General features: G+C 43.3%; 1 protein-coding gene across 7 annotated transcripts in view; it reads right to left on the reverse strand.

Moving 5' to 3' along the window:
* Nucleotides 1–9,802: 9,802 nt before the first annotated feature.
* The window catches only part of KIF13A (kinesin family member 13A), a 219,292-nt gene continuing 210,751 nt past the window's right edge, over nucleotides 9,803–18,343 (reverse strand). For 5 of the 7 annotated variants that reach the window (XM_029242240.1, XM_029242241.1, XM_029242235.1 and 2 more), the window contains one exon: nucleotides 11,388–14,333. In XM_029242240.1, coding sequence (XP_029098073.1) covers nucleotides 13,449–14,333 — 885 coding nt within the window. In that variant the 3' untranslated portion in view covers nucleotides 11,388–13,448. Of the gene's footprint in view, nucleotides 11,342–11,387; nucleotides 14,334–18,343 lie in introns of those variants that run through there. The other 2 variants (XM_029242237.1, XM_029242239.1) reach the window with 2 other exon arrangements.

Below are 18,343 nucleotides of genomic sequence, written 5' to 3' on the forward strand. Positions count from 1 at the left end.
GGTCCGGGAAGATCCCACATGCCGTGGAGCGGCTGGGCCCGTGAGCCATGGCCACTGGGCCTGCGCGTCCGGAGCCTGTGGTCCGCAACGGGAGAGGCCACAACAGTGAGAGGCCCGCGTACCGCAAAAAAAAAAAAAAGTGAATATGGCTAGGTAGGACATGTCAGGCTGGCAAGACCATTGGCCTATTTTATTCTAAAATGAGGTTAGGAGTACTGAGCTGAATTGGGGCTTTTAAAGGATTACGTCCTAGGGAGTGATGAAAATCATTCGCAAGTAATGATTGGAAAGACTCACCCCCCTGGGATGGTAGTTGATATTTATAAAAGTCAGCTATGCTTATTGACTTAACAAAAAGTCATGTATTATTATTATGAATGACATCAGAATACTACTCCATAGTAAGTAACAGGGCAAAGGGCCTGAAAAATTAGGGAGTGGGCAGGCTGAACAGGAGCAGAGAAGTGAATGTAGCCTAAGCAGCTTCCAATAATTCCTTTTTCTTTCTTTTTTTTTTGCCTGCACCTCGCGGCTTGTGGGATCTAGTTCCCCGACCAGGGTTCAAACCCATGCCCCCTGCATTGGGAGTGCAGAGTCTTAACCACTGGCCTGCCAGGGAAGTCCCTTTTTTTCTTAGGAAAGTAAATTTACACTGAATATCTCACTCCAGGCTTAATTATTGAGAAATATATTTTTCTCTTTGAAGTTGATTAAGCAGTGACAGAGAAAGACAAATATGGTATGATTTCAATTTCAAGCGCAATCTAAAACATAAAACAAATGAAGATAACAAAACAGAAACAGAGTTTTATATAACAGAGAACAAACAGGTGGTTGCCGGAAGGGGGGGGGGGGAAGAAAGAAATAGATGGAGGAGATTAAGAGGGACAAAATTCCAGTTGCAAAATATGTGAGTCCAGGGTATGACATGTACAGTGTGGGGGATATAGTCAATAACTAAGTAATATCTTTGTATGGTGACATATTGTAAGCAGACTTACGGTGGTGACCATTTCGACATGTACAGAAAAAAATCACTATATCGTGTAACAGGAACTAACATAGTATTGTAGGTCAATCATATTTCAAAAACAAATATACATACAAACTCATAGAAAAAGGGATCAGATTGGTGGTCACTAGGGGGTGGGGGAATGGAGGGAGGGGGAATTGGATTAAGGTGGTCAAAGGATACCCTAAACTTCCAGTTATAAGATAAATAAGTCCTAGGGATGTAGTGTACAACATGATAAATATAGATAACATGGCTGTATGTTACATATGAAAGTTAAGAGAGTAAATCCTAAGAGCTGTCATCACACACACACACATTTTTTTTCTATTTCTTTATTTTTGTATCTATATGGGATGATGGATGTTCATTAAACTTATTGTGATAATAATTTCATGAGTATGTAAGTCAAATCATGCTGTACACCTTAAACTTAGACAGTACTGTATATCAATTATAACTCAATAAAATTGGAAGGAAATTGATCAGGAAATACTATAACAGATGCCAACCGTCTACAGAGCACTCCGCTAGATGCTGTAAATAAAGAAAACTAGTTTTCCTGCACAGTGTCCTTTTCTCCTGAAAGGTTGACACAGGCATGGAGTTGAGAACCAAAAAATCAGACTTCACAGGTTGAAACGAATTATAAAGTTCTGCTAAGCCAGTCCCACAACTAACGCATGAGTGACTTTTTCAACTTTGTAAGTATCCATTGTGTTGGGGCTTCACTGTCTACAGAAATGAAGATCGGTGCTTCCTGAGGGGTGGAGAGTGGTCCTGGCAGGTGACAGCTGTTATCTCCGGGGCCTGCTCTGGGACTCAGCCTGGATGGACCTAATCCCTGGGGAGACTTCATCAGCGAGTCTTGCCAATAAGTGCTCTCTTGGCTGAAAGCTGATTTTCTCTCAATACTTGCGTTGTTTTATATATTTGTACTTTAGATAATAACCTTGCTCTTTGTGATGGTTTGTCAGATTGTGAAGCATTTTTTTCCATTTGTTACTAATTCGTTCATTTAATAAATTTTTATTGTTACTGTTGTGTTTCATTATAGGAAACTGAAGTCCAGAGTGCTTAGGCTATATACTCAAAGTCACAACCTTGTGACAGCAATAGAACAGACATCTCCTGACTCAAATTCCAGTGAGTTTTACCCTATTTGGGATGTGTTCTTTGTTTTCATTGACAGCATTGGTAAGTTTAGACTATTTACAAGTATCATGGTTATGGATTTACTTAGATTTGCCTTTTTTTTTTTTTTTTTTGCGGTACGCGGGCCTCTCACTGCTGCGGCCTCTCCCATTGCGGAGCACAGGCTCCGGACGCGCAGGCTCAGCGGTCATGGCTCATGGGCCCAGCCACTCCGCAGCATGTGGGATCCTCCCGGACCGGGGCACGAACCCGTGTCCCCTGCATCGGCAGGCGGACCGTCAACCGCTGCGCCACCAGGGAAGCCCTAGGTTGGCTTTTATCTTCTTATTTTGTTCATTCTGTCCACCCTGTTTTTTGTTTTTTTTTTTTTGGCCGTGCCTCGCAGCCTACAGGATCTTAGTTCCCCGTCCAGGGATCGAACACATTCCCCCTGCAGTGGAAGCGTGGCGTCTTAACCACTGGACTGCCAGGGAAGTCCTACCCTGTTTTTTTCTATGTTGCCTTCCCCTTCCTTTCTTGCCTACTAATGGTTAATGGTTTTGTTGTCCCTGCCTTTCCTCCCTTTCTGTTGGTTATGAAGCTGTAACACTTCCTTTCTTCCTTCCTTCCATTTTAACACGAATCGTCTGAAATTGATCAGCCTCTCTCCTCTTCCAGAACGACACTATAGAATGCTTTCTAGTCCAATCCCTCATCCTCTCAACTGTTGACCATATTTTTGTCCCACGTCGTTTTCATACTTACACACAAGTTTTGTTCTGTTGATGCTTGTTTAGATTTAACCATATATCGACTGATTTCTTTGCTCACCACTCTTTCTTGGCTTGTATTCCTTCCATCTGCATTTAGTTTTCTTCTTCTTGAAGTACTTCTTTTAATAGTCTTTTAGTGGGATAGGTGGTAAAGTCTTTGTCTCTGCCTAAAATGTTATTTGCCCTCATTCTTGAATTATTAACAAACCAGAAACTGAAGTACAGATTGGCTTTCTCTCAGAATTTTGGAACTATTCCATTGGCCTCTTGATGGGAGAGCATGAGTCTTGGAGATACAGATAAGCATGGTTCGGATAGATGTTAAACATAGTACAGGGATCCTGGAGCAAGGGTATGACCAGTGAGAAGTAGACCTGGAAAGGTGCTTGGAGTCAGGTCAGCAGGATTAACCTGGTTCAATAGAAAGAGGGGGGCTTTGGCATCAAACAGACGTCAGGCCTGGAGCTGCCTTCCATCTGCTGTCTGACCTCGAGCGATTTTAAACTAGAATAAGTTTGTCACTTCAAGTTTTTTTTAAGTTGTTGGTTTTTTATTTTTTGAAGAATGATCCAACCTATCCCTTTACAGAATCCATATCACGGATGCCCCAACCTTTAGTTAAGGGCTATATTTCATTTCCTTAGAGGCTGGAGATCCCCAAATGAAGGCAGTATGGACAGCAGAGTCTCTGAGCTAGGAGAAAGGAGGAATGCCTCTGCCTGCAGCTTTCCCTTCTCTGCTGGAAATCCAAAGAAACTAAGAGTCAAGCGTAACAGCTGCAACCACTATACAGTTCTTCTGAACAGGATTTTGAGACTGACAGACCGATTATGATCATCTTGCTGGATTTGAAGCTCAGCTCCATCATTTTCTGGCCCTTATGATCTTGACAATCCTTAAACTAAGACTGTGCTTTTTCATCTACAAAGAGGGGGTAATGACAGTATCTACCTCACAGCGTTGTTGAAATGATTTCAGGAGACAGTGCATACGAAATCCTTTACACCCAATGATGCAATGGGGTATTTGTTAATATTAAACAGATGTATCATTTTGCCTACAAATCATGTTACTCTCTGTGTCAGTTCCACATCTTCCGTCACAGAGTGGTGGGTACTATCTTGAGCACAGCTTAGCTTTCAGACCTCACCTAGGTAACACGTAACCTTGAGAGCCATGTTTTATTGAATGAGAAAAGGGTTGTTTTGATTCCAAGAGCCTTCCTTTACATATTCAAGCAAAGTTTGGAAGTCTGAGCATTTTGTTAAGAGTCAGAGTATAGAGAGACCGGCTGTACGGCATAAAGGTGGTTCCTGTGAGACAGGAAGGGAAGGAGAAAGATGGAATCAAGAAAGGGGATGAGGGCTTCCCTGGTGGCACAGTGGTTCAGAGTCCGCCTGCCGATGCAGGGGACGCGGGTTCGTGTCCCGGTCCGGGAAGATCCCACATGCCGCAGAGCGGCTGGGCCCGTGAGCCATGGCCGTTGAGCCTGCGCGTCTGGAGCCTGTGCTCCGCAACGGGAGAGGCCACAGCAGTGAGAGGCCCGTGTACCGCAAAAAAAAAAAAAAAAAGAAGGGATGAGAGAAGAGATAGAGACATTCAGAGGTTGAGACCATGGTGGGGATGCTTCCTGGTCTGTAAGAGGAGACCTAGTCCACCATGTCTTTGGGATAAGATGTTGGGAAAACCATTAGAAGCTAAGATAGCTTGACAGGGAATTTGAGACTGCCTAGGCTGAGGTCTGCTTCTCCCTGTCGGCATCCTCCCAGCCTTGCTTTGGTGGGATGGAGGGAAGGGATGGGCTCCAGAAAGCATCCACCTTGTCCCTCTTGTGGCACGGATAAGTTCTTGAGAGACACCATGAATGATGCAGAAGAATTAACAGCTGAGAATTAAGTCACCGTGACTGTCCAGGGTTTGCCACGCATGGGCACTCCTGTACGGAGTGCCACGGCAGGGGCTGCACTGCAGACAGCCCAGATCTGCGGCAGGAAGAGCTGAGCCTCACAAGTACCAGTGAGAGGCCAGCAGGGAAAGCTGGTCAGCAGAGGACGCTTGCCAGGTTTGCTGGGAGCAACTGTCCTCAAAAAGTTTCTCAGAGGACAGATCATCACTGACATCAGTGGTGGATGAAGACAGAAGTCTGTGCCCAAAAATGAGATGAGAAAAGCTACTCAACCGGGGTCAGCAGGAGGCAGCAGAGGGCAACAGATTACGGGCACCTCTCCTGGCTGACGGGGACAACTAAAGGTGCCTTCTAGACCCATCCTGGGAGGCGAGGAGGAAGGGAAAGGGGAAGAGCGCCCCAACGCTGAGTTTGAGTTGACTGAATATTTACCTGAGTCTAATTCTTTTAAAATTTATTTTTATTTATTTATATTTATATTTATTCTTTGCGGTACGCGGGCCTCTCACTGTTATGGCCTCTCCCGTTGCAGAGCACAGGCTCCGGATGCGCAGGCTCAGCGGCCATGGCTCATGGGCCCAGCTGCTCTGCGGCGTGTGGGATCTTCCCAGACCGGGGCACGAACCCGTGTCCCCTGCATCGGCAGGCAGACTCTCAACCACTGCGCCACCAGGGAAGCCCATATTTATTTTATTTTTGGCTGTGTTGGATCTTCGTTGCTGTGCGCTGGCTTTTCTCTAGTTGTGGCGAGCAGGGGCTACTCTTCGTTGCAGTGCACGGGCTTCTCATTGTGGTGGCTTCTCTTGTTGCAGAGCACGGGCTCTAGGCGCACTGGCTTCAGTAGTTGTGGCGTGCTGGCTTCAGTAGTTGTGGCGCGCTGGCTTCAGTAGTTGTGGCGCGCTGGCTTCAGTAGTTGTGGCGCGCTGGCTTCAGTAGTTGTGGCTCGCAGGTTCTAGAGCGCAGGCTCAGTAGTTGTGGTGCATGGGCTTAGCTGCTCCGCAGCATGTGGGATCTTCCTGGACCAGGGCTTGAACCCATGTGCCCAGCATTGGCAGGCGGATTCTCTACCACTGTGCCACCAGGGAAGCCCCCCGAGTCTAATTTTAAACAGGAAGCAACAACCCAGGAATCCTTTTCTACATATCTGTACCATTTTTTGTTCGCCTACTTTTACTTTATTTTTAAACCTGTTTTTCTCTTTTAAACTTTTTGTAAAAATCCCTTTATTTAAAAGTTTTTTCCAGTCATCCTCTTTTGGATTTAGAGTTTTATTTTACACGCTTCAAGAGCCTTGAACCAACCCTTTTGCATATTTCCAAACATTTGGATGTGTATGACATTTTAATAGTAAAATAATCCTTTGTCAGTGTCTTCATTTAAAAAAAAATCCTATATTCATAAACTCTTCTTTTGTTCGCAGTTTTATTTCTAAAGCTAATCATTAATATTGCTTGCCTTAATAAGAAATGTGTTTGAATTTCCTAAGATTCATTTTCTATTTTGCGCGAAGCCATCAAATCTATTCATTGTACCTCTAATGAAGCAAATCTGAAAAGAATCAAATGTGAAAATATAACTATAAATAGAAGCGTAGTTAATAGTTCCCAATCACTAGCCTCTACCAGAAATATTAGTGCAGAACGATTACTGGCTATAACTCACATATTCAGATAATCCTAGTATTTTCACTTTTTATTCCATGGAAATGTGGCTTTCCTTTTGACCTTACTGTTTGAGTTGGATTTCTACATTCACTCATAGGTTCCAGTTAGCTTTGCTTTGGCCCATGGCCTCAGCCCTATAACTCCTAACAAATTACAGTCGTTTTAAAATATGTCTACAAATTCTTAGATGTTCTCCTTTCAAAAGGAAGAGCCCAATTCCCTCCCCTGCATTCCTGACTCACTTCTAATGAATAGAACATGGTGGAAGTGACCAAGTGTGACGTCTGAGATGAGGTCATACAAGGCTTTGTGGCTTGTGTTTACTCTCCAGAGCCGCTCACCCGGGGGAAGCCAACCATCATGTCATGAGGACACTCAAGCAGCACAGAGAGGTCTGCATGGCGAGGAAGCACCAGCTCACCAGCTGTGTGACGGAACCACCCGAAAAGTGGGTCCTCCCAGCTCCAGTCAAGCCTTCAGATAACTGCGGCTCTGGCTGATATCCTGACTGCAGCCTCATGAGCAGCTGGAGGCAGAACTGCCTAGAACTGTCCACGCCGGAATTCTGGACCTGCAGAAATTGTGAGATAATAAATGTTTACTGTTGCTTTAAGCTGCTGAGTTTAAGGGCAGTTTATTTTGCAATAGGTACTAATATTAATGCACTGGCTTTCTCACAAATATATACCGCTACACATAAAAGGACCAGGAAATAAACGTTGGTGACTTGGCATTCTCATATCATCATTAAGACACCCCTGGATGCCAGTGGTACTGAGGTTAGATCTTAAATCATCATTCTCGGTGAATTGCTCTTTTCTTGGCTTTTGCTATGACTAAGTATTTTAACTCTGGTGTTTCTAAGTAGCTTGTTTCTAAGTGGCTTATCTGTGGTTGGTATATATGCTTGGTAAAGATTATGCTGATTCAACAAGTGGACTACTCAATTACATGAAGGTGTGGCACACGCTAGACTAGGAAAAGACAAACGATAACAAAGAAACCTAAGAACATCTCTATATGATTTGGTTCAGGCAGATAAAGTTGTTATAAACACCAGTGTCTTCTGGTTTTAAAATGTAAATAGTTACCAGCGTTTTAGGTATCGTGAAAGGGTCAAGTTGGTTTGTACTACTCTTCCCCAAACCAAACTGGACCCCTTTCTGAGGTGATCTTCTTTCACAGACTCCAATTCTGACTTACCTTTTTCTTTGTGAAACATTCATTGTTCTATTAATCAGCCTCTCAATGTCTTCATAAATAGGGTCCCACAAAGATTCCAGAGTTCCTTTCCCAGGGACACAATCTGGCAACGAGAAACCTACAATAATCAGCTCAAAGATGGCGGCCGTTGCCAACTGGGCTCAGATTACAGTGACTGAGGCACTCCAGGCATCTTCTTGAGCTACAGTCTTCTAACGGAACGCAAAGATACAGGCACCCCGCACAAAGGAGAGAATAACTTGTTTTTCCAAAAATACACAGCGGTGAGTGTGTGTCCCAGAACCTCCGAAAGATGAAGACTGAGTTTTATTTCAACTCAAATTAACTCACAGTGTCCGAGGGAAAAAAAAAGACCATTAAGTGGCCCTCAAATCTACAATTATCTTTCCCCTCAGCTCAGGGGATTAGAAACAAATGACAAGCAGGTTAAATAGAAGACTCTGGGATTTTTCCACTCCTGTCAGCTCCAGTTCATAATGTATTAAAGGGGAGAACTTGTCTCCTGGCATTCTCGAGGAGTCTTCCATATTCCAGGTTCCCCCGCCAGCAGGATGCTGTCCACCCCCAGATGTCTGGGCATGAGAACAGACTGCCTTTCCCCCAGGTTAGGAGAAAACCTGAGACAAACTGCTACGAATTACAGACTGACTTCCTGTTGCTGTTTTCTAATTTAGGAGGTAGGTGCAATATTACAGAAAGACACCTGTCCTACTGTTAGTGCAGTAAGTTCAAGGCTGAAAACAAAAATCTCTCTACGTGGTTGTGTACTGGTAGCATCCTTTTCTATTGTTAGCTCTTGGTCTAGAAAAGCAAGCAAGAACTCTTATTCAATTACATCTTCTTTCAAGACTTTTCAAATTTACATGACCGGAAAGCTTTACTTTTTAAAGATTAATCATGTAACTAGTTATCTTTTTTCTCTCCAACATAGTTCTAAAGCTTGAATATTGTAACTTTCAAAATAAGTATTGGCTAGAGAAGGATTTTTGGAAGATCGTATCTGGCCCTTACCTACCCTGAAGGTATTTTTTATGAACAGTTTTTCTTCCCGTAAGTTGGTACCCTAGAAACGCACGGCTAAATTTTTGCTATGATAAACTGTGTGTCCAAATAATGATAAACAAATGTGATGACAGCAGTAATACCGTACTTTGGAAATTAACTGGTAAACACACGCCTATATTTAACTATCCAGTATGTTCTAAAACCAGTGTGCTCTCCCATAATCAATGACAAATGACAATGCCCATGACCAAATACCACTGATCTCATACTAGTAAAGGGAATGACAATTTGCTCGTTTTGTCTTAAACTGTATTTGTGGTTGTCATGATTTATTTAAACATTACATAGCTGCTTTCCTGCCCCAACTCCCATTCCATAAAATTCAAATGATTTGGGTTTTTCCTCCACCTACTTTTTCCTGGGAGTCTATGTAAGTCACTCTCTTTCGAGAACAGGCTAGACCTAGTTCCTGACCACATCAGAAAGGCTCTTGTGAATCTTTTCTGAAAAGATTCTGGAAAACCATTTTTAGATAACTCTTTCACATTAAGCTACCCTGAGCCACTGTTTCCAGGGTGGCAGGCCCTGCTGCTTCCTCTAAAGAAGTGCTTGATTGTCATGACCACGTGTAACCCACCTCGGCCTGTCTGCTGCAGGTGCTCCCCGCTAATGTCAGTCAGTCTGGACTTGGGACACTCACCACCGCCTTCCGCTCTCTGAAGGCGCCTGGTCCTCCCTTAAGAGGCCTATCCCTCCGTGACGCGTCACCAGACAGAACACCAGGAGACACTGATGGAAGCGTGGGCTGAATCCTAGCTCTGCCGCCTGCTGCCTCTCACCAACCTCTCCACCTTCGTTTTCCTTTCGTCCAACACTTAATAACAACAGAACCTATGGCATCCGCTGCTGTGAGGATTAAGCGAGATCTGTATCAAAAGTTGGGAACAGTGCCTAGTACACAGTAAACCCTCAGTGAATGTTTGCTGTTACTATTATTGTTTAAGCTACAGGGACACGCATACAAACAAATATGGAAAACTGATCCGAAACTAGTGGCAGAGTAATTAAAGACAAACAACAGATGTTTTAAAATCGGAATTAGACAGTTTGTATTCTAAAACACACACACACGATCTGTACCAATTAAATACAATAAAGTTGAAAGGGACATAAATTACAGTTTTTCTTTTTTTTAAACAGACAATAGTAAAATACTACAGTCAGCTCACTATACACAAAAAATCACAAACAGCAGCTTTGCATTAAAATCTCCAATATCTTACTCATTTACTGATGCTAAGAACTTAAAGGGAAAAGGTACAGCAGGCTGTACACACTCTCTCGCTCCCACGACACATTTATTGCTGTACATCCGGACCAACTGTACAGGCATCTACACAATAGGTACAGAAAGTACTTTTGTAAAAACTTCCACACACATAATCCTTCAGCGTCTCCATCGGTAACAGAATTTTACAAATGAAGACACGGACAGCAGGGTCATCTGTATTCAATCATCTCCTGCGAACACGGTGACGTGGGCACCTGTGCACTTTACAGCTCATTTCATCTCTTCAGCGTTTTCCAAAATTGAAGTAAAACAACAATGGCAAAACCACACCACAACAAAACCTACCAACCCCAAACAAAACCACAAAGAGACGAAAATCAACAGCCCCTCCCCGCAACCCAACTCTTGGTTTGTCCCTGTGTTTTCTTACAGTAATACTGCTCTCTGCATCCCACCTGCCTGGATGGCCTGGACCAAGGGACCAGAAACGCTGGGGTCAGAGCCCCAGTCACTGTCAACGGTTCCAGTTCCACGGCAAGTCAGCAGGCGGCGGGCCAGGTGGAAGACCAAAGAACGGAGCTGTGAGATTTTTCAGTGTGCTTACGAAACAGGACAGAGAACGGCAGCACGTGGCCTGGGAGCCAAGGGGCGTATGGCACCGAACTTGCAGTTAAACACGTATGTACACATAAAACAAGAGTGGACAGCAAAAACATTCAGTCTTATGTAAGTTCTTTGGTTATAAAGAACGGCATTCTGTAACCTTTGCTGCAAAGAGGGATTTACAACCTCATTCTTAGGCAACACAATCTTTTTCATCTGCTCCTGTTCTGAGAGATCGCCCAAGCTGCTTTGGAACGAAGTCCAGTACCTTCCGATTTTCTACAAACCACTTTTCTCCCCCTTTTAGTGTGCAGGCTTGTCTGTCTCCAGACATACTATAGATACCATTTCATATACATAACATATACTATTTATAAAAAAAATCAGAGCATTGACTCCAGATTCTACAGTAAGAACTGATTAAAATTGTACAAGAACAAAGTTTGTTTGAATCTGTGGAGGTTTCTACACAGTGTGGGTGTGTGGTGAGTGCACACAAAAATACTGCCACTTCATTAAGCCAGGATTTTCGGTTCTCTGGAAGAAAGCAGAGGCTGCCGATTCAGCCGAGTGACAAAGCGCGGCTTCTGCCGGCTCGGGAGGGGAAAGGAGGTGGCTCCCGAAGCCACGGCTTCTCTGCGCTGGTGTGAGGTCCGGCTGGGCCGCAGCACGTTTTAAAGATGGGCTGGTGCTCTGGCTTGCTGCCTCTCACGGAGTGGTCGTGCTCCCCTGGAACACAGAGGCTGGTGAGTGCAGGCTCCTGTCCCCGCCCTCCCCACCCACGGAGACCATCCCCCACGAGGGGCTCTTCCTAGAGGGCCCTGCAGCATCTGGCTGACTGCGGGATCCAGTTCTAGAATGTACTCTACGCAAGGGACGAACCTAGCTCCAAGGCTGAAGATTCTAAGAAAAGTAATGACAGACAGCAAGACCTAAAGTTAAAGTAAAAAAAAAATGTTATTGCTGGGTCTACACTCTAAGTCATACCAGGGTGAGAACAAAAGTCAAACCTGAGTGCTTAAAAAGTGCTCAGACTTTTAACACTGTCAAAACAAATTAAAACCAAGATAACAAAACTACTAAAGCAATTTTTAAAAAAAGAAAAAACCCACCATAGTCCCACATTACCCTGATACAACAAATGTTTTTTGTAAACTCCACTTTTAAACCAAGACCTTTGGCAGGGACACACTATTCTATTCTGGAACCTTTCAAAAGCAAAAATCAGGTAGTGTTCCTGTTACTGGGTTCTAAATAATCCAGGCAACGAAACAAGGCGGGGGTGAGGGGGAGTTTGCTGCCCCTCTTCTCCCTTCTGCGGGCCAGGCCGTGCTTCTAACAGGGAAGCCCTCAGACACCCTACCCTGTATCCCTTCAGCAGAGGGGTTTGTGAAAACCTTATCCCCACACCACCCCTCGCCCCGCTCCAACGGGGACTGAAGCAAAACCTTAGGTGTGCAGGGCAGCGACTCCTGGGAATTTGTATTTTTAAGAGGCATCTTCTCCCAACACCCCCCAGTGGGTCTATTGCACATTTAGGTTTGAGAAGCACTGTTCCAGGGTGAAGAATTAACCCCTGGACCACATTCTTCCTGGACTTCTTGGAAGAAGGACTAAAAAGCTCATGTAGGCCAGCAAAGCAGATTCTGCTTAAGATCAGTGTAAAGGAAGCTGAAGACTTTTAAACAAATGACTGTTTAGCTTGCAAGAACAGTAATGAGTAACTTTATTTTATTCTTATGTTGGGGAAAGAAGTCTTTTCTGAGTTGTAAGAGACCCCACTATTTGTTTTTTGCAGTTTATTTGTGAATATGCTGTATAAATGACCACACACTGAAATTTTAAGGGCTAGTATGGAAGACTTGGGGGAAGAAGCCAGCAAACTGGGATGATAACTTCCTCAGCAAAACAGGGAGGGAGACGCAAGAGGGAAGAGATATGGGAACATATGTATATGTATAACTGATTCACTTTGTTATAAAGCAGAAACTAACACACCATTGTAAAGCAATTATACTCCAATAAAGATGTTAAAAACAAAACAAAACAAAACAAAACCAGAGAGACAGACGGCACTCTGATTATCTGCTCCTTCACTGAGCTGCTTTCTAATTCTGTCAGCTCTTTGTTTTGCTAAGACTGGCACTCCCATACTCGTTACACAGCTATGGCTGGGGTGTGGGATCAGAACAGTGACACTGAATGGGAAGAGATGGTGGTACTCTTAATTATATAATTCACTATTTTCCTTAGGAATATTAGCAAAAACCCATTTTGTTCCAATACGAAAATTAAACACTGTAATAAACCAACCTGGGTAACTTCCAAAGCCCACACTTAAATTGCTCAGGGAATTCACCTATGCTTCTCCAAAGCATTTTTTATCCTATGGGCACCAAATGGATGTATTTTATCAAATCTGCGATGCATCTCTCCCTCACCACCACCCTGTGCTTTTTAACATCTCTGAAACTGCTGATATGATATAGTTTAATTGGAAGTATTTGCTTTAATGATACATAAAATAATAGCATATCTAATAATCAAAGAAATCACAGATGTGATGAAATATGGTAGATGCTACCAGGATACCTTGGGAGAGCCCGTCATTAAACATCTCGGGGAGTGAACACGAGATTGACTGATCCTTAACGAGGTGAACACTTAATTCAACATGAACCCATATGCTGGTCCTACATATGTCATAACCCCACTCGGAAACTATGAAAGCAGACTTGCTCCGCCATAGCCAGCCGGCTGGGCAGCATGTGAACTTGGTCCCCAAGTGGGCCCATTGTCCCTGTCAGAAGCATCTGAATGAATCTCTCCTACTAAGTCACTGTGATGAAGGGCCTCTGGCGGTTGGGGCACAATTAGGTGTGCTCATTGACAGCACAGGACCCGAAAGACTGCCCCTGGAATTTATCACCTGGTCACTCTTTGCTGAGGAACACAGCTGGCCAGGGTCCTGTGGCCCATCTGAGACACTCTTACTGTCCATTGTATTTGGTAGGTTCCTCCTACTCGAAAGTTCTCCAGCAGAAGGATCTGTCAAACCATCAAAATCTCTCCCATCTGACACACCCATAAACTCTGTGAAAGAATGGTCCTCGAGGATGTTTGTGGTGTGTTCTATGGTCACCTCCCTGGGGCAGAATTCCCGGGCCGGCGGGCCATTTTTGCTGGAGCAGGCATCTTGTTCTGAACATGAGCTGGTCCTACAGCAGGTTTTGGAGTTTTTCTCAGGGATGCTTTGGGATGATGGGCTCCCTTTGGCTAAGGCACTGTTTTCCTTGAGTGGCACCATAGTTATCTTATCCTTTACCAAGCCTCTTTCTAGTTCTGTCAACTCTTTGTTTGAGGATGGTTTGAAGTCATGCACAAGTGATGCTCCGGGATGCTCACTGGAGTCTGCATCCTTTGTCTGAAGGGCCAGCTGATCTGAGCTGTCACTAGAAGGGACCACCATGTCAGACAGGGTGGCATTGGAGGCACTATGGGAAAAGTAGCCACTGGTGATGCTGCTGGTGGTGGGGCTGCAGGACACTTCTTTCTCCAGGAACTTTGAGTTCGTCAAATCGACTTTAGAAGAAAACCACTCTCTGTTCTCCAAGCTGGCATTGTAAACGCTGAAGTCGGCAAACTCCACAGGTACGTAAGGCTGTGAACTTATCAGCTTCCGGTTAAGAGCTTCTAGATCGTTTTCCTCCTCTTCAGAGTCCTACAGAAATGAAGCAAAAGTCAGCCACGAGCTCCTTACAGCAACTGCATTGTTGAGACAGGCTGTAAACACTTTACTGTTAAAGGCATTCACCTTCACATGTTTCTAGTGTTTTTTGTTTTTGTTTTCTGAGTTTGGTTAAATCTTGTCAACTCTCCTGGACAAAGGTACATTATCCTCAGAGATCTGTGAGCATGAACCCACTACCAACCAAGATGAAAAGATTTATTTCTTCTGTGCTCACTCACTAATAATTAGAAACCTTTCCTCCCCTGGTTTAAAGGAAAGGATGGAAGGAAGTGCAGTAGACTTTTAATTAGTTCCTCATGATTAGTTTTCAGTTGGAGATGTTCTCTTTTCTAATTAAATGAGTAGAGGGACAGCCAGAGGCAGAGAAGAGCTGCTGTTTCATATGTTCTCACAATCCTCACCTTGGGGAGCAAAGTGCAGATAAACATGATGATTTGCAAAACGTTTCTGAGCTATTTTATGGGGAGGAAGGGCCGTAAATAAAGATACCCCCCCAATGGCGAAAGGGAAAAGAACGCGATTTCAACATCCATTCTCAGTATTACACTAAATATTGTAAGTCTATAAAATACTGAATTTATCTGACAATTACTATTTTCTAGCATTTTTGAGAAGCATGGAAGAGGATCTGACTAGAAAGTGAGGAAGACAGTGAGAGTTACATGAAAATCTCTTTTGTCAAATAGCTTTAGGATTCTGTTTATAAAGATTGGTAAATATGCAAGAGTGGCTGTTATCATCTTCCAATCTCTCTCCCTGAGTGCATGATTCTTTTCAATTTGGTGGAAAACAATATAAAACACATGGGCATTTTATTTTCAAATAAAAATAAATGATATTACTATCTAGTCATTTCTAATTAACCTCATATACATCTGATGACATTGCAACTATTCCTTTTCTCTTTTAAAACCTGACTTTCAGTCAACAATATTCATCAAGCATCCTCTACATGCCAGTCATTGTCCTAAGAACTGGGAACACCAACGCTGAGCAAAGACAGGCATGGTCCCTACCCTTGGGGAGTTACGACTGTGGTCCTTGCTCGAAGGATAACCCTGGACACTGCTGGGTGGATGAAATTTCCATCAGTATAACAACAGAGTAACTGTAAAGACCTGGAACCAAAACATTAACGTTACTCATTTCCAGAGAGGGAAAAAGAGAGAGAAGAGGTGAGGAAGAGAGAAGGATGGGGAGGGTGAGGAAAAGCACGCTCCACGGATAAAGCAGATGGGAGTTTACGAATGAACATAAATTTCATCTGCTGAATTTTATAGCAATATTTTCTTTTCTATCTCATAAGATGCTAAATACCTAAAAAATAGCTTAATACTCTTTTTAGATTTTAAAATAGCTTGAATATAAATTAGTTAAAAGCATCAGTAGTCTTAATTCCTTGTCTATTAATTAAAGGTGACTATCAAGTATCAGTGATAAAATTCCAGAAATCAGCAAAACAAAATTTTTGGCAACACTAACCTCTCTGTCTTATCTTTAGCTGTATTCTAATTAAATAGCACTGTTAAAAAGGGGGTGGGGTAGAGAGATCTCTCCCTAATGTTGAGAGGAAACGTTTAGTAAAGGAGCAAAAATTGGACAGAACTGTCGGAATCAGTAACCTGCGCTATATCTTCTAGATTCTCTACCTGACTTGTTTAGACTCAAAATTGGATTTCAGGTGTTTGTTTCTCTTTTATTTCCTTCTAATTTAAGCTGGCAAAGAAACATAATCCCCAAGCCCAAGAGTCTCTGATGCAATTAATTACTAAAAAGTTAGCTGTTGCAAGGAAAACCAAATTTGAAGATGAGAATTTATAATTTGGGGCCTCTTTTTATGCCTGAAGTTACTTCTTCCTAACACTGAGGACAGGTCTGTCATCCTAAAATACAACTTTGCTGAGTGAAATGTTCAAGCATGAGTTTAATGTGTAGAAATAGGTATACACTAAAGGATTAGAATGACCTTAGTAAAACTGAAGAGTCTACAAAAACAAATAGGGATCAGTACCTACTTATGCACTTGGGGTGGGGTTAAGGTTAGGGCAGTGACCTAAAGAGAAAGGCTAAAGGAGTGGGGACAACTAGTTCCAGAAGAAAGAAAACTGAGTAGAGATGAATCATGTTCCAACATGTAAACGGAGACGGAAAGTTTATGAAGTTATGCCTTCCAAGGAGAAAAGAGGACTTGCTTGGCTTAAATTGCATTTTAAGGGAATTTGGTTAGATTTTTTTGAGGGGGATGGGGGGAGACAGTATTGCTTGGTTCTGTACCTTTTATTTATTATTATTTAAAAAATTTTTTTTCTTTTTTTAAAAATAAATTTATTTATTTATTTATTTTTGGCTGTGTTGGGTCTTCATTGCTGCACATGGCGAGCGGGGGCTACTCTTTGTTGCGGTGCGTGGTCTTCTCACTGCAGTGGCTTCTCTTGTTGCGGAGCACGGGCTCTAGGGCTTCAGTAGTTGTGGCTCGCAGGCTCTAGAGCACAGGCTCAGTAGTTGTGGCGCACGGGCTTAGTTGCTCCACGGCATGTGGGATCTTCCTGGACCAGGACTTGAACCCATGTCCCCTGCACTGGCAGGTGGATTCTCAACCACTGCGCCACCAGGGAAGCCCCATTTTATTTATTTTTTGATTGAAGTGTAGTTGATTTACAACGTTCTGTTAGTTTCTGTTGTACAGCAAAGTGATTCAGTTATACAGTATATACTGTTTTTCAGATTCTTTTCCATTATAGGTTATCCCAAGGTATTGAATAGAGTTCCCTGTGCTATACAGTAGGACCTTGCTGTTTATCTATTTTATATATTAGATAAACATTTTATACCAGAAACATTATTTATCATTTTACTTTAAAGGAGACTAAACTAAGGACCTTCCTACTGTGTCTTAAGGACAAAAAGAATGAAAACTCTTCCTAAAAGTGGGACATGGAGTCAAGTTCTCAAGCTTCTCTACAGCCACAATAGTCATGATTTGATTTTTGAGATTTAGTTTATGCAGCTGATATTTACCTATAGACAAAACACCTTGATTTTAAGAAGGAATCAAAACCCACATTAAAACAGTGACCTTCTGGACTTCCCTGGTGGCGCAGTGGTTAAGAGTCCTCCTGCCAATGCAGGGGACACGGGTTCAAGCCCTGGTCCGGGAAGATCCCACATGCTGCGGAGCAACTAAGCCCGTGAGCCACAACTGCTGAGCCTGCGCTCTAGAGCCCGCGAGCCACAACTACTGAGCCCGCACGCCACAACTACTGAAGCCCGCGCGCCTAGAGCCCGTGCTCCGCAACAAGAGAAGCCACCGCGATGAGAAGCCTGCGCTCTGCAGCGAAGAGTAGCCCCCGCTCCCCACAACTAGAGAAAGCCCGTGCACAGCAATGCAGACCCAACGCAGCCAAAAATAAAATAAATTTTTTAAAAATTAAAAAAACCCCAAAAAACAGTGACCTTCTGAGTGACTTTCACCTGATTAAAGTCATTTTCACTCCCACTCTAATCAGTTGTCCCTCAGAGAGATGGTCTGTTTTCAAAAAGACTCCATCAGCCAAGGGTCTCCAGTACTTCTGTCCATGGTACTAAGGGGAGGGCAGCCCCTTTTTAGGAACAGCAGCAGCAGGTAATGAAACGGCACTATCTTTGGGAGCCTCTGGAGTCAGCCCAATTCTGCCAAGGGATGGGGTTTTTGTTCTGATGCTCTCGTTAAGTGTGAGACCTTGGGCAAATCACTCAACAAGTCTCATGTTTCCTCTTCTGTAAAACGAGAGACAAAAACCGTATGCTGTCTATGCAAGACCCAAGAGAGGGAGAACTGACTTTCTTTCTGCTCTTCTGTCTGCATCATGACTTAAAAAGAGAGACTCCAAAGGCATACTGTTGCTTTTATCTTATTCACAGAAGACACAAAGTATATTTATCTATCTTCCCAAATTGATGAGACAACAAAGGAAAAAAAAAAAAAGACTCTTTTCAGACAT

This window comes from Monodon monoceros, unplaced genomic scaffold, assembly GCF_005190385.1.
Source record: "Monodon monoceros isolate NGI ecotype Baffin Bay Population unplaced genomic scaffold, NGI_Narwhal_1 Super_Scaffold_3, whole genome shotgun sequence".
Classification (NCBI taxonomy): Eukaryota; Metazoa; Chordata; class Mammalia; order Artiodactyla; family Monodontidae; genus Monodon; species Monodon monoceros.